Source organism: Strix uralensis, chromosome 3, assembly GCF_047716275.1.
Source record: "Strix uralensis isolate ZFMK-TIS-50842 chromosome 3, bStrUra1, whole genome shotgun sequence".
Taxonomy (NCBI): Eukaryota; Metazoa; Chordata; class Aves; order Strigiformes; family Strigidae; genus Strix; species Strix uralensis.
The window spans coordinates 129,465,306-129,479,302 of record NC_133974.1 but is presented as its reverse complement, the minus strand read 5'-3'; the positions used below and the strand labels follow the sequence as shown (position 1 = coordinate 129,479,302).

Genomic DNA, 13,997 nt, shown 5'->3' with positions numbered 1-13,997 from the left:
GCTTATTTTTTAATAGAAGTAAAATAAACGTTGAGACTTCAAGAATTGTTCTAGGGCAGTTTAATTGCATCACAGATTTGTATCAGTTACCACATACAGAGTGTTCTGATTAGTAAAATGAGCTTTTACATATTTTTTTTTTAATCCCATGTTCTAAGAATATGTTGTAATGTTTTTTGAGACATTAATGGGCACAACATAGAAATTACTAGTGTGCATCTAAGGAATAAATTCAGGAAGGCTCCATCTGACTTTTTTGTTTATATGTCCTTTATGATTTGTCTGCTTTTTTGGTTTGTAGGCTGTATGTAGTGTTATCTTCAATTGTATATTTTTACACAAAGCCTTGCATTCCTAGTGGTGCAATCAGCCTGCATTTCAGAGAAAACAATTCCCAGTCATAGAAATGCAAGGGGAGGTTTCTCTTCAGGCTTTATCTTTCTTGGGAGCTCTCAAAAGAAAAAAAAAAGGTAGGCTTCCCAGAATGAGAAGTCTTTCATAGACTTTTTTTTTTATCCAGCAACCTGAAAAATTTTGTATCTGTCAAAGCAAACTCTTTTCCTCCAGAAATCTTATGGAAAAAAAATATTGTATTTCATTTGTTGGTTTTTTTTGAAGTCTCATTTCCAGACAAATAATGCAAACCTTGTTGTCTGCTTCTTATCTTGTCATCGTGGTTTGATTTGCCAATAATAAATATGTCAGTAACGCCACTCAGAGAGGGTTTACAGATTGACCCTACTTTCCTTTTGTAGGTGACCCATCTGGTGACTGCAATATATTGTTTAACCTGAATTGCATGCTTGAAAGTGGTCACCATTACTAGTCATCTAAGGTACTGAAGGAACATTTCTCTGTGTCTTTTTCTCTTGGATTCTATTTTGTCTGAGAACATTTCAAGCTGTTTTCAGTACATCAAAGAATATGCCTTTATCTTTTGCAGAATTTTTTAGATGGAAGACTTGCATAACTTTAACTGATTCTCAAAAAAGAAAAAAAAACTTATTAAAAGATTGGTTCTGTCTTCAAATATTAAAAATCTTATTAATTAGTTTCATCTAGTCTGTTTTGAGAGTCAACGCATACAGAATTTTAGGACTTTCTCTTCATCTGAACTCCTATGCAGTACTCAAAGTTATCTCGACAGATTGAGCCAAGTTTTAGATTCAATCTAATTGCTTTCACAACAAATAGTCCCACGAACTTCATTCAGACTATACACAATGCAAGAATAAGCTACAGATAAAGAGCATTGTACAAGTCTTGTCAGTATCAGTATTTTAGGGAATGAATTTCGGAGAGCAGCTTGGACATCAAGACTTAATAAAATAGGAAAGCAGGGTGTTAAGACCTGACTTAGATGGTGTAGGTGAGCAGTTCTAGCATTTTGTCCTAGCCAGCTAACAGAGAGCCTCTGCTTGTGTAGTCAGTGGAGAGAGAGGTTGCTCCACAGAGCAATTCTGAGCAACGGTTTCTTCATTGACCCTGGCTCTGTTGGAGCCTGTCTACCGCCAAGAACTGTGTCAAGAACCTAAGGAAAATAACTTCTTATTAGTAGTGTGGATACCCTCTTTGCTTTTTCCTTTAACTTCTTGTGCTGCTCCAGCTCTGTTCTGGTTCACAGTTGAGCAGATTTGAAAAATGCTATCCCAGTTAAATATATATATACACACATATACTTCAAGAGACAGGTAGGGAAGTGTCTGTATGAAAGGTCTTACCTTTTTTAATTATCATTGGCCATCTTCATCTTAGACAAATAGAACAGAATGGTTTTGTTCCTGAGTAGATAACATTTCAAAACTTTTGTTTTTATTGTGTGGCTGAGCTAAAGTGGTTTGAAGTAAAAATGCAGTGAGCTGTAGGAACCAAAGCTGTAAATTGCCTGTGGGGTCCTAATCCAAGAGAGCACTTGAACATATTTCTAATTTCAAACTAATTGACTTTGAAAGTACTGTTCTGTTTATGTGCGTTTAAGTGTCTGGCATGTTCAGGGTTTTACCAAGATCTCTCTCAAAGCAGTGATAGGTCTCTCTTTTTGAGAAGGATCATTCTACTACTTTGAGAAGATTTCAGAGAGGGGGTAAAACAAAGAAGAAACAAATAAAATTAATGCAAGTGATGTTTGAAAGAATACATGATGGTAAAACTGTCTTTTGTGGTCTTCCGCCTAAACTCCTCCTCTGATAACTGTGCAGACTGGAGTGAGTATAAAATGCTGTCATAACAGAATGTTGTTGCAGGTAGTTTGTTCTCAGAATAAGTTAATATGGATTTTTTAATGTGGTTGTTTGTATTTTTACAAAACTGTGCTGTATTAAGGAAACTTAGTGAAGCTAAACCTTGCTAAACATAAAACAGTTATTCTACATTCCCAGAAAAGTAACTTAAGACTGTGTGTAAACAGTTCAAAAACTAACTTCAGTGAGAACCGTGAAGCCCTTCTTATGCTTCCTCTAAAATCATAATGCACATGCCGCTTGAACAGACATTCCCATTTAAGCACAAAAGCATAGGAAACTGATAAAAACAGTGGCTAGTCTTCCTAGACTTGTCCTCCGTAAGAAGTTTTAAGGCTTTTCACTCCATTTTTGATTCCATGCTCTTTTTAAGTTATAATAATAATAAATCACTTTCTTAGCATAACAGTGTCATTTAAGACACATTCCTGAGGCTTTTGTGGGACTTTCAATCTGAAAGAGAAATATTTTCCTTTTTTTAAGACCAAGCTAACTATTATCCCTTAGGAGCGAGATCTTGGGGTTATAAATGGTAGTTCTGTGAAAGCATTAGCTTATTGTTCAGTGGTCAGAAAGCAAATCAAATACTAGAAATCATTAGGAAGTGAACAGAAAGCCAACCATAGAACCTCAGTATGCTACTGCATAAAGCTGTGGTTTGCTGTCATCTTGAGTGCTCTGTGCAGTTCTGGTCAAAAACATTTAACAGAACTGGGAAGTGTCAGAAAAGGGCAACAAGGATCATTAAAAGCCCTCAAACCGCTTCTGGGTGAAGAACTATTGAGCTGTCTTCAGCTGTCAGAAATGCCTGTCATCTGGCTCAAAAAGAGCCTAAAGGGGAATATTATAGAAATCTTTGAAATTATGTGTGACATGGAAGAGTGGTCAGGGTTGGCTGTTCATTGTCTCTTCCACTACAGGATCTACAGGGCATTGTATGAAGTTGGTAGCAGGTTTCCATCTAAATACAGGAGGCAACTCTTCACATTGGAGGCTGCCAGACCCGAGGAACTCATTGAAAAGAAGGCTGCAGATACTAAAACTTTACACTCCCTTGCGTTGTAGGAGACACTGGCCACATACAGAGGAGACATCATTGATGGTTATTAGAAATACCAAAACTATTGTCTGATTCAGGTTGACCTTATACTGAAATTATTTAGAAGCTGGGATGCTACTATAAATATGTTTGTCCTGCTTTCATTCTTCCCCAGACATTGATACCAGACCACTGTTAGATGAAGGATTATGGGCAAAAGGGACCTTTTGTGTGGATCCTAATACTAGTTGTTTAACATTATTTTATGTAATTAGTTATTTAGTATTCATTTATGTTATTACTTATATGTCCATAACCATTGCTGTATAATCATTAATACTAGACCTGTGGACTAGCAAATCATTGTACAAATTTGTCTTGGATCAGAAACGTGCATATACTCATATTTTTATAAAGTTGGGCAGTGTTTACGATAGAGGTAGCATATAAGGAACTAATGAAGCAGTAACCTGGCTGTCTTCAGTGTTTCTGAGGACATCAAGACTAAAAAGACATTAAGGGAAGACACTTAAGAGATTAACAAGAGTTGCACATATGCTTGGGGCATGTCTTCTAAGAGCAGTAGCTTGTGTGAATGTGTGAAAGTGGTTGTTTGCAGATGGTAGGCAGAAGGCAAAAAACGCTGATACCATGATCTGCTTAGAGGTGAAAGACTTTTCAGTTCTGTGTGGTACATGGGATGGAAGTAGTCCCTGAAGGATCTTGGCAGCAAAAACTTAAGCATAAGAAAAATTCTTCAGAAAATTTCCGAGCACGTAGAGATGTAGAATGAGGACCCTGTTGGTCAGAGGGACAAGTTGGGAGGAACGATAGGACCATTCTGTACGTACCATGTCTGACAAAAGTGACCACAGGTGTAATTTAAATTAAAACAGTTTTGTCAGCAGCAGTCTCTCCTGCAGGTGCAAAAAAAGTAATTTTTTAAATTTCTTTGGCTAGTTAAGAAACCGATCAGAACATGGAAAAAGCAGGAAGTTTTGTTTTCCGGAAATAAACATTGGGTCTGAGACAACAATTCTTAAATGTTGCAGGATTTAAATAACTGGAAACCAGCTATTCAAGTAACTGGATTATTTGGAATGTTAGGGAATTTCATGTAAACTACCCCCAAAAAATCTCTATAATATGTTTTATTAATGTTTTATTTGTTCTAATCTTCCTCTCAAAAGTGTTTTCTTTTAGCTTAATAAAAATTCTAACAAGTAGGAATCTAAATAAATTTGAAATAGCATGTATTTCCTCTGTACAGTGAAAGGAATGACAACTTGAATGTGAAGTCCTTTTCCCATGCAAATCAATGTATTTTAATGGCTAGAATGGGACTTGCCTACTACTGGAGGCAGGCTGACAAACCTTTTGTCTGAGCCCATCCTGTCATTCTTTTTTTATAATCAACCTTTTCTAAGCAACATAACTTAAAATTATTAAGGGAGAAATATGCAAATGATTATTTAACACTGTTTGCTGATTGCAGATAATAATAAAATCAGTAATGTTACACATTTTTTAAGATAAGGCAGGTTATCGTGCCCTGAACTCTCCTTAGCTTAGCGCCAGGACGGTGACGGGGCTGTCACATGAGCAACTAGTAGTTCCACTGCTCTGTTTATCTAACTCACCATTATTCCGTATGGAGATGATCTACGTGAGTAACAGGAGCAAATGTATCATTAGTGCTACTTAAGCAGCCAAGCAGGATTCCTGCCTTCTGAAATCTTCTCCTGTGATTATGCCTTGGACCAAAAGACAAGATGGAGCCTGCACAGAACACTTGCAGGGTGATTCATTCTGGAGGGCATGGTTAGGAGGTTACCTTTTAACGCCTCAGTTGTAGGGTTTTTTGTTTGTTTGAGGATTTTTTTATATCTGATTGTGATCTGATTTCTAAAAAGCAGACCTGTTAACCTGTGCCAACGCTTAAGCTGCAAAAGTATCTCCATCCCCTTCACTTCCTTCTGTTAGGTTCTAAGGCCTAGTATGAATTTCTAGCAGCATTTCAAGAAAGTAAAAATAGTTATTTGGTCGTTCTTTCTTTCATACCACTTCAAAGCTTTAATTAGGGCCAGGGCTTGTTTTAAACTCAGTACTGTACAAACACAGAAATAAATGGTCCATTTTTCAGTTAGGAAAAGAGATAAAGAACTAAAGTTCACATAATTTACAATTTTCAAGTAAGAGCTTAAGGAGAAATACAGTCGTGTAAATAAGAATTAGTCTGTATATATATGTATTTCATAATCTTGGCTACTTTCTGATAGGATATGGTATAAATTAGGAAACAGTTCATGAGAGGAATTTTCCTTCCTTGTTATCTCCTATTAACATCATTTTCCTTTTTGCACCTACCCTTTCATAAATAACTGATCCAAATTATGATCAAAGGGTCAGGTTTGTTCCTGGTATTTCACCATTGCAGAAGTATGCTTTGCAAAGCATGATTAAGCTTCTGGCAGATGGAACTAAAGGCATCAGGAGTAACTAAGGGTTGTGTGACCTGTTTAAAACCTAAAATATCTCCAATATATAATGTTATCTATGTACATGCAAGTATTTAGACACTTAAGATACTGTTATCCAGGCTTTGGCATGAAGAGACTGGACTTAAACTGTAAATTTTAGCCTTGTGTTTTTATAAAGTAAAAAGACAAAGAAAACCGGAAGATCTAAATTAAACTGGAAATTTTGTTAAAATGAATATACTCTTTTCTGAAAATCAGTAAATTACACAGGTACATTATTATATCTATGACACCCACAGCATATTTGCGGTATGAAAGCCTGATCAGCTGGTAGCAACATTAAGGAAGCTTGAGCATTTCGTTTCTTTCAAATGCTTCCTCAAAACCCACTTGTTTTGGGCCTCTCTTATGAACATGCAGTGTTAAATGAGGCAACTACACAACATTACCACGTGCTTCAATCCCTCTCTCTTGCCAATATGTATCATCCTATAAGTTTAGGCTTTGCTTTTGTAGTGGGCTCTGCAGGACCGTGATACCACCTGCATCATCCATTCTTGTAGAATGGTGTAAATAAATAATACACTTTCTACATCGTCTGTTCCTTCATCCTTCTAGTAATAACTCACCCTATCTTGCTTTTGTAAAAGTGTGTATTGTTTCAGTAATATTATTTTTTTCATCTCTGACAAACATTGTTACTAGAGAGAGTTTGTGACCTTAAGTTTCAAACATGGCAGGGAAGTTTAGGTGTTTTGTTCTGTTCCCCGCCCTCCTGAGGATACCTCTGACAAACTTCATTTTCACAGAATAATGGTTCTTACTCACCTTGGTGAGTTGCATCAGTGATCCATAGGATCCCCAGTTGCTGTTCATATGTACAAGTGGCTTTTATGGGAATCTGTTCTTTTTCTTTCAACGACTTGTTCCATATATCAGTTTAATCCTCCTGCTTTTGTTTAACTTGAAGCAAGGAGGTTATTTTGCTCTCTTCTTTGGGTCTCAGAATTTCAGATGAAAGATCGTGTTAAAGGATACTGTTGCCAGTGTTGGCAGTTTAACCAGTACATTGCATTAGCACATAAGAACCTGAAAGTCTGTATTGGTCAGACTAACCAGTAGCATAAACCACCTTGTCCAAGCTGAAAGTGTCAAAGCTAAATAATGAACTGTGTGGATCATGGGAAGTGCATTTTCAAGCTTTTATCTGTGTAGTAGACTGACACTGACCCAGGAGCATGGATAAGCCTATGAAGGCCTGCCAAAGCACAGTGTACTTCGTGTTCCCTGTCCCCAGAGTGCAGTGGCAAGTTAATGGACGGAACTGGGTCATCAGATTTTGAAAAGGAGGAGATTTGCTTTGGAAAGTGTGGGAATTTGTGGAGGTGGCTAACATTGTGAAAGTCCACTTTTGATAAGATCTTCGCTTTTACTTTCCATAACACCTATATAATCCTGAAACACAGTAACACCTGCTGTACTCTGTTGCATACAACGGTTCAGCATGGGGTGAAAAACTTTCAGAAGAATGTATTCCATTTTGTCTCTGAAACATGCAGGTAGCTTTCTCTTTTCCTTTTTGTCTTAAATCTTTCCCAGTAGGATGGCATAAGTTATTTAGTTGTGTCCTCATTTCTCAGGTCAAACCAAGCTGTACTCAGCATAAAAATCAGAGTGGGTACAGCATGGGGAAAAATTCTAATGTCTATACGTACGGCAAGTATAGAAGGTATCTGTGTATACAGTGTATTAATAAAAATGTATCTAGTATATCACTTTTCATTCACCAGATCATGATGCTGGTCTGAATCCAGCACAATACAAGACACTTTAAGGGCCATGATAACCTGACTTGACACTGCTAAGGTATTTAATGAAGAGCAGTGTAATTACTGCCTTTCTTATGTACCTTGAGATGGAGCAGCTTGTGCCAGTGGAAGTACCTTTGGATCAAATTTGCATCTGTCTGGTAGTGCTGTTTATGCTTGTTGGGGTGGTTGGTATGACCAGCTGGGAATGCTAGTGGACAAGTCTCATTCCAGCAGAGCATATCTGACCCCTTCTATCCTCCAGTGGAGAGAAGTGATACAATTGGTGCAGTTTATACGGTGTCCAAAGACTGACATATACTGGAGAAATCTTCTGATATAATTAAATAATTGCATAACTTTATTTAATAAATACCCCTTTTACTTTAAACTTGGGAAAATGCAAGCTGGTGTGCTTTATCAGCTCTACTCAACATATATCTCCGTCACAAACCTCCCACTGTCAGTACTGAAGTGTATTGTATTGTTTCTGCAACACCTCAGCTACTACCTATAATGTTGCCCTTATAATTAAAGTAACTCAAAGCCAGGGCTCATTTTGCAAATCCTTGTCATTCAGGTTTTGGTTTTGCAAACCAAAGCCCCATTGATTCCAATTTGTATTCCAGGATTTGTAGGCAATAGTGATATACAGTATCATCTGCGTTCACTGTTAAGATTAGTAAATAATAAGTAGAAATTGGTCACTTTCAGAATGTCTCATTCTTCACCATCCCAAAATCAATAAAAATAGGTCAAAAATGTGCTGTTTCTTTCTGGTTCATCTAATAGATACTTGAACAGAATAATCTGTAGTGAGTCAAGCTTTCTCGTTTGTAAAAACAGAAAACATATGATGCAACCCCAAAAAGCAATTTAACTCCACCCGAGTAGTGTCAAATTTACCCCTGGAAGAGTCAGGGACAATTTTCTCATGCCTTAAAATGCCTGTCTTGCAAAGCACACTCAGCTTGTTTCCCATGCTTTCACAAACCTCTTTCTAATTCAAGCTGTGACCATAGTGTGGTTGGCTTCAAGCTTCCATTTCAGACTTCATCTTTTCTTTATGTGCCGATAGCTGTCAAGCGACAAAATAACATCTGCAGGGAACACTAGGGCAGCTGACCATGCTGGAACCCTCAGTTATCAATGGGTGCTGTAACCAGATGGAACACTAACTGGGCCCAAAACACAAAAAATAGAGAACTAACCATAGAAATACACCCTGAGACCTACTGGGCTTACAAGTTAAGATGTGGATTCTCACACACATCTCCAGTGAGCGGCTCAACTCTGAAACACTATGTGGTTTTGTATTTCAAGGAGCTTGGCTACTAAGTGGTGGCTGTGTGCAGAGCCAGCACATGTCCTTGTGTATCTCGGGATCTACAAAAGCAAAAAGTAGCCATCCTCAAAGAGCTTCACGCAGTCAGCGCACATCTACTGGAGGTTCTGCAGAGCCAAATTTTCTGCGTCGTGTTACCTAACTTATCGGAGCCCAGAGCTAGAGACAGCCCAGCTCAATGTACATCCAGTGTGATACAATGAGTGCAGAGACACTCTTGAGGCTCTGCAAGAGTTGGCTGAGGTCTAGCAGAACCCGGGCAGGATCTGTGCAAAATCACGACACCACTGATCTTTACTGTCCATGTAACCCAGGTTTTTCCAGAAACCACATGATCCTTACTCCTTATCTCCCTGGCTATTGGAGAGTTACCTGCCTGCATGATATTTTTCATGTTCTGTTTCCAAGTGAATATCATTCTCACTTTGGATATTTAATGAGAAAAAATAATAAAAACACTACCTCACTGTAATCAGCTGAGTTAATGTTGTTGCTGAAACTGTACTGCTGCCATTTTTATTTGATTCTTTTTTTTTTTTAAATGACCTTTCCTCCATGATGAAGGTAAGATCATCTTCCTGACTCATCATTCTTGTTGAGACACTCTAGCCAAGCTTCAGCTTTCCTTCATTCATCTGCCCATTGTCCATCACAGAGAATACAGATTTCTTGTTCCCATCAATTGTAATTCACTTTGCCTGTGTGATTGTGACATCAATTTGTGTAGCGCAAATGAGGTGAGGTATTCATTTCCCTATTTTTTTTCTTCTGTTCCCTGCTTACAGCCTCATTCATAGGGGAAACGCTCTGTCAGAATCCACAGGCCACTCTCTTTTCTTCCCCACAGATCATCCTGTAAGAGTCCCTTCTGCCTTGGTACCTGCAATGCACAGCCAGGCAACCAAAGACTAGAGAGCTGGCAAGTTGAGATGATTCATTACTGTTCAAAGTTATTTGTTATCTCAGTCTCTTAACACCACTCTTTTGTTTGTTGCCTTCTGTATTTTGTCATCCTCCATTGTGAGTTGGGAAAGATATTGCTTTTGTTGGATAGTTGGAGCACCTGATTTGTTTGGAGACTCCAGGCACTCATATTAGATAAGTAACATGTGATAAAGAAGACTCTCTAGTGTTGCCTTATCATTTATGTCTGACTGTTGAGAGGGAGGGAAGAGGAGAGTTATCATCAATTAAGGAGAGTGGCATAGCTTTTACCTTCCAAAGCAGAAAAAGACAGAGAACACCTTTTTTTGTCTATCCGTATAAAATCATAGCTAAGGATTTTGTACACATACATAGGCACCCAAGAAAAAATGGAAGAATTTTGTTGCCATCGGTTTTTGCTTTCACATCCAGAGAGAACTCAAGAATGCCTAAGTCCAACATTTCCTATAAAAAGGAGGTATTTTTGTCCTCATTGTAGGGGGAGAAAAATTACTTTTCAGAATAAACTTCATCAACAGTCGTTGTTATGGAAAAAGGAAACTTTTTTCCTAAAGCAAGTGCTTTGCTACCGTAACAGCAACAGTATTTGTTAGCATTAGTTATAGCTGGTTTACATCCTTGATTTTTCTTGCATTATCCCACATGCACAAGATACAAATGGAAAACCTTCATTAGAACTTCATGTCATATAGCTTAAAATGATGCACTTCTAGCCTGTTCTTTTTATGTTTTATGTCCTTACAATTAATAACTTCCACAATTTAATGAGATTTAAGATTCCCTGTGCTTATTTCTGCAGGCACCCTAGACAAACATGTAGAACTAGAGAAACTTGTGGCCAAGTTCCTTGGTGTGGAAGATGCTATGGTGTTTGGCATGGGCTTTGCAACTAACTCGATGAATATTCCAGCCCTTGTTGGGAAGGTGAGTACTTCCTTAAGGAACACATAGAACAATCATTTATTAATTGTTTTAACAACTATTGCAGTATTCTGGGGACACATTAAGTGGAAAGGCTTGATTGAGGAACAAAGCTTGATATCAGGAATGCATGAGTCATAAGGCTGATGACCTTGTGACCTTAAATATGCTCCTTCATCATTTTTTCTATGTCTGGATGTTGCTATCACACGTACCATACCTAACACCTATTTAAGAATGAGTGATATGGTTGTTTAGCCTCTCTTGACAAAGTTGCTTCTCTCTAAAAAGTAAGCAAATGTCGCATCCCATGTCTTAGGTGACGATGAAGTATTTGGACTACTTGCAGAGATATTGCCCAGCTACCTGTGGTGAAAAATGCTTAGGATATTTTTTACAACACTTTCAGAAAAGAGAAAGCACAGTGTTTAGCCTTTCTGATGAACAGATCTCCATCCAGCCCTGCAAAGCTGTGAGCAAAATGCAAGTCTAAAAATTGTGACCATATGACAAAAGTTGGGTTCTTATTTGGTGTTGAAGGGACTTCATCTCCAATTTGGGGTACCTAACACAAAGGCATGAAAATCCATCATCCTGTCAACACAACTCCTGACATAACAAGTAGATACACTGTGCTGTTAGCTGAGAAAGTGGGTAGCTCCTCTTTAGTTCATGCAAGTGTGAAACAGTATGAAGTGTGTCATGCAAGTGTGAAACAGTGTTTCCCTCTTGGTGGAGGTGGAATGAACTCACTGTGTAGTGTATGATCAAGATTTCTTCTAAAGCACTGGCGTAGAGGTGGAGTCACTTCTTCACTCACTATTGAAGATGAGTCCAGCTTTTGCAAGAGATTTCTAAAATACATGTGTACAAGGGTTGAGCAGGGAGAACTGCTTCAGCTGCCCAGAACACAAACTTCAGTCTGCAACGGTGCTGGAGAAGTTGTCCAGCAATTTCAAAGGGAACAGACACAGAGAATTAATAAAGGTAAATTTATGAAAATGCAGACATACATAACAGTGTAAGATACTTGTCCCTTGCTTAGCTATAAAATAATTTTGCCTCACTTAGCCGGCCTGTGTCAGAGGTGGGATATTTAGATATAAGTGGCACAAATAAAGATGTTACTTATATGTATTATATAGAATTTAACACTGTAGTATATATTAATATTATGTAGTATTATCATAAATTATATGTATTACAGATATTATGTAATTTCCCTATGTTGGGGAAATTTACTCCTAAATTTTCCTCTATAATTAAGCCTAGCAACCACATTTTCTTGTCAAGATGCATATACTCTATACTGTTAGTTCTGCATACCAGTCTTTAGGCAGATTTGTGCATCTCTCAATTTAGGCATAATCTGTGTTTCCAAAATAATTATTTACCTAACGTTGTATTGCCCTTTGGGTACTGAAACCACAGCACAAGATGTATGATAGAAAGCAGAGCTAAATAAGGTTTGCAGCTTGAATTTCAACTGTGAATCCTGGCTCCTGTTAATATAATAGACAAAGTTACTTCTCCTGCATTTCTCTCTTAGTTTCTAAAAAGAAAAAGAGTTTTCAGCTGAGTTGATTAATGAAAAATATACTACAGGTGAACTGTATATGCATTTACCAGAGAAAGACTCTGCCTAGTGCCTAGGCTCCACTCATACCTCAATAGAGATTTTTGAGGCATCAATCTGTCCTGATCTCATTTCTGCAGCTCAAAGTGCTGATGTCAGTCCAGCTTCAGTATCACTCCTCCTTACGTTACTGTTATGCAGCCTTAATCTATGGGGTGGTGACTGCATTTTCCTTATAGCACAAAATAGACTGTAGACAGGTGGTAGAGGAAGCAACATCACTTGATTTTACTATAAAGCAGTCAATCTCTACTAGGGTTACTCACTACTTTCCAGTTACAGGAAATATTTGGCCCCTTTGCACCACCTGGGAATGCCTGAGACTCTGATCCCACAGTTTCTGCCTGCCTTTGCAGTGCGTCCTGGCACCTTCAGAAAAGTGGCAGAAAATCCAGTTCATGTTTAATACTTACAGCTTAATTGGTGTAGTGCTATCTCACAAACACACGTGTATGCTGACACACACACGCACGCATGTCAACAGCCTCCAAATTCATGCAGATGCTTATTGTACTCCTTCTCCACAGGGCTGCCTCATTTTAAGTGATGAGTTGAACCACACTTCTCTCGTTCTTGGTGCGAGGCTTTCAGGTGCTACTATTAGAATCTTCAAGCATAATAGTGAGTATTGAAGTTGGAAATATTTAGAGACAGAGTTGTTCACACCTCAAAGGCAAGAACACTTCATATCAATGCTTACTTTGCTGTAAGTTCCCAGATAATACTTTTGTCCAGGCAGAAGGATTAACTGTTCAATATTATGAGTGATTTCTGAAGGGGAAAAATTAATACCGTAATCGTATAATTGCTATTGTGCATGATTTGGGTCACCAGGTTGGACCTTAATTTCAAAATCCAGAGTCTTAATCTTGTTGCTGTCTTTTTGACACACTGAATGACTGTGTGCTGTCATAAAGGTTTTATTTTTATTGTCACTATAGCCAAAATACTACAAACGTACTTACAAAAATGTACTCCATATTTCCTGCCTCTGTTTCTAGCAGGTTCAGTGCAACCAGTTACATTAATGTGGCATTACTTTGAAATGGTTACGCTGAATTCACAGGGGGCTATACCAAAGATGCAGGTGGTTATATCAAGAGCATCATCCCAAATATATTCTTTAAAGTATAATTTTAGTATAGAAATCACACATTAACTTTGCAATCATATAATTATTTTCTAAAATACTGATGCTTTTTAACTTCTATTTAGTTAATGCTGCTGTGGTTACTGTCAGAGACATTGTGGCTGGCTTTGATGACAAGAGCTTGTTCTTTTCCCATATTCCCAATTGCAATTCCCCTTTCCATCCCCACTGCTGCCACCAGGCAGTGATTGCAACAGAGGTTAAGAAGCTAGAGAAGTGGTGAGGAATGAGCAAAGAGTTCTGATCACCTTTTTTAATAGCTAACACAGTCCCTTCTCTTTATTAAGTGTTGTGTTCAGCCCTGAGGTGACCTGAAATGAATTATGCATATGCTATAAAAAGGCCTAAGGATCTGTTGGAATGAAAAGCACACTATAATTATAATATAAGGTGTTGTTATAATTAATATCTATTCATAATTTGGCCAAGAAGC

General features: G+C 37.9%; 1 protein-coding gene across 1 annotated transcript in view; it reads left to right on the top strand.

Annotated features, from left to right (window-relative positions):
* SPTLC3 (serine palmitoyltransferase long chain base subunit 3) overlaps positions 1 to 13,997 on the top strand; it is a 99,128-nt gene that overhangs the window by 49,181 nt on the left and 35,950 nt on the right. Inside the window, exons 7-8 of the mRNA XM_074864913.1 lie at positions 10,657 to 10,781; positions 12,942 to 13,035. Coding sequence (XP_074721014.1) covers positions 10,657 to 10,781; positions 12,942 to 13,035 — 219 coding nt within the window. The remainder of the gene's footprint in view (positions 1 to 10,656; positions 10,782 to 12,941; positions 13,036 to 13,997) is intronic.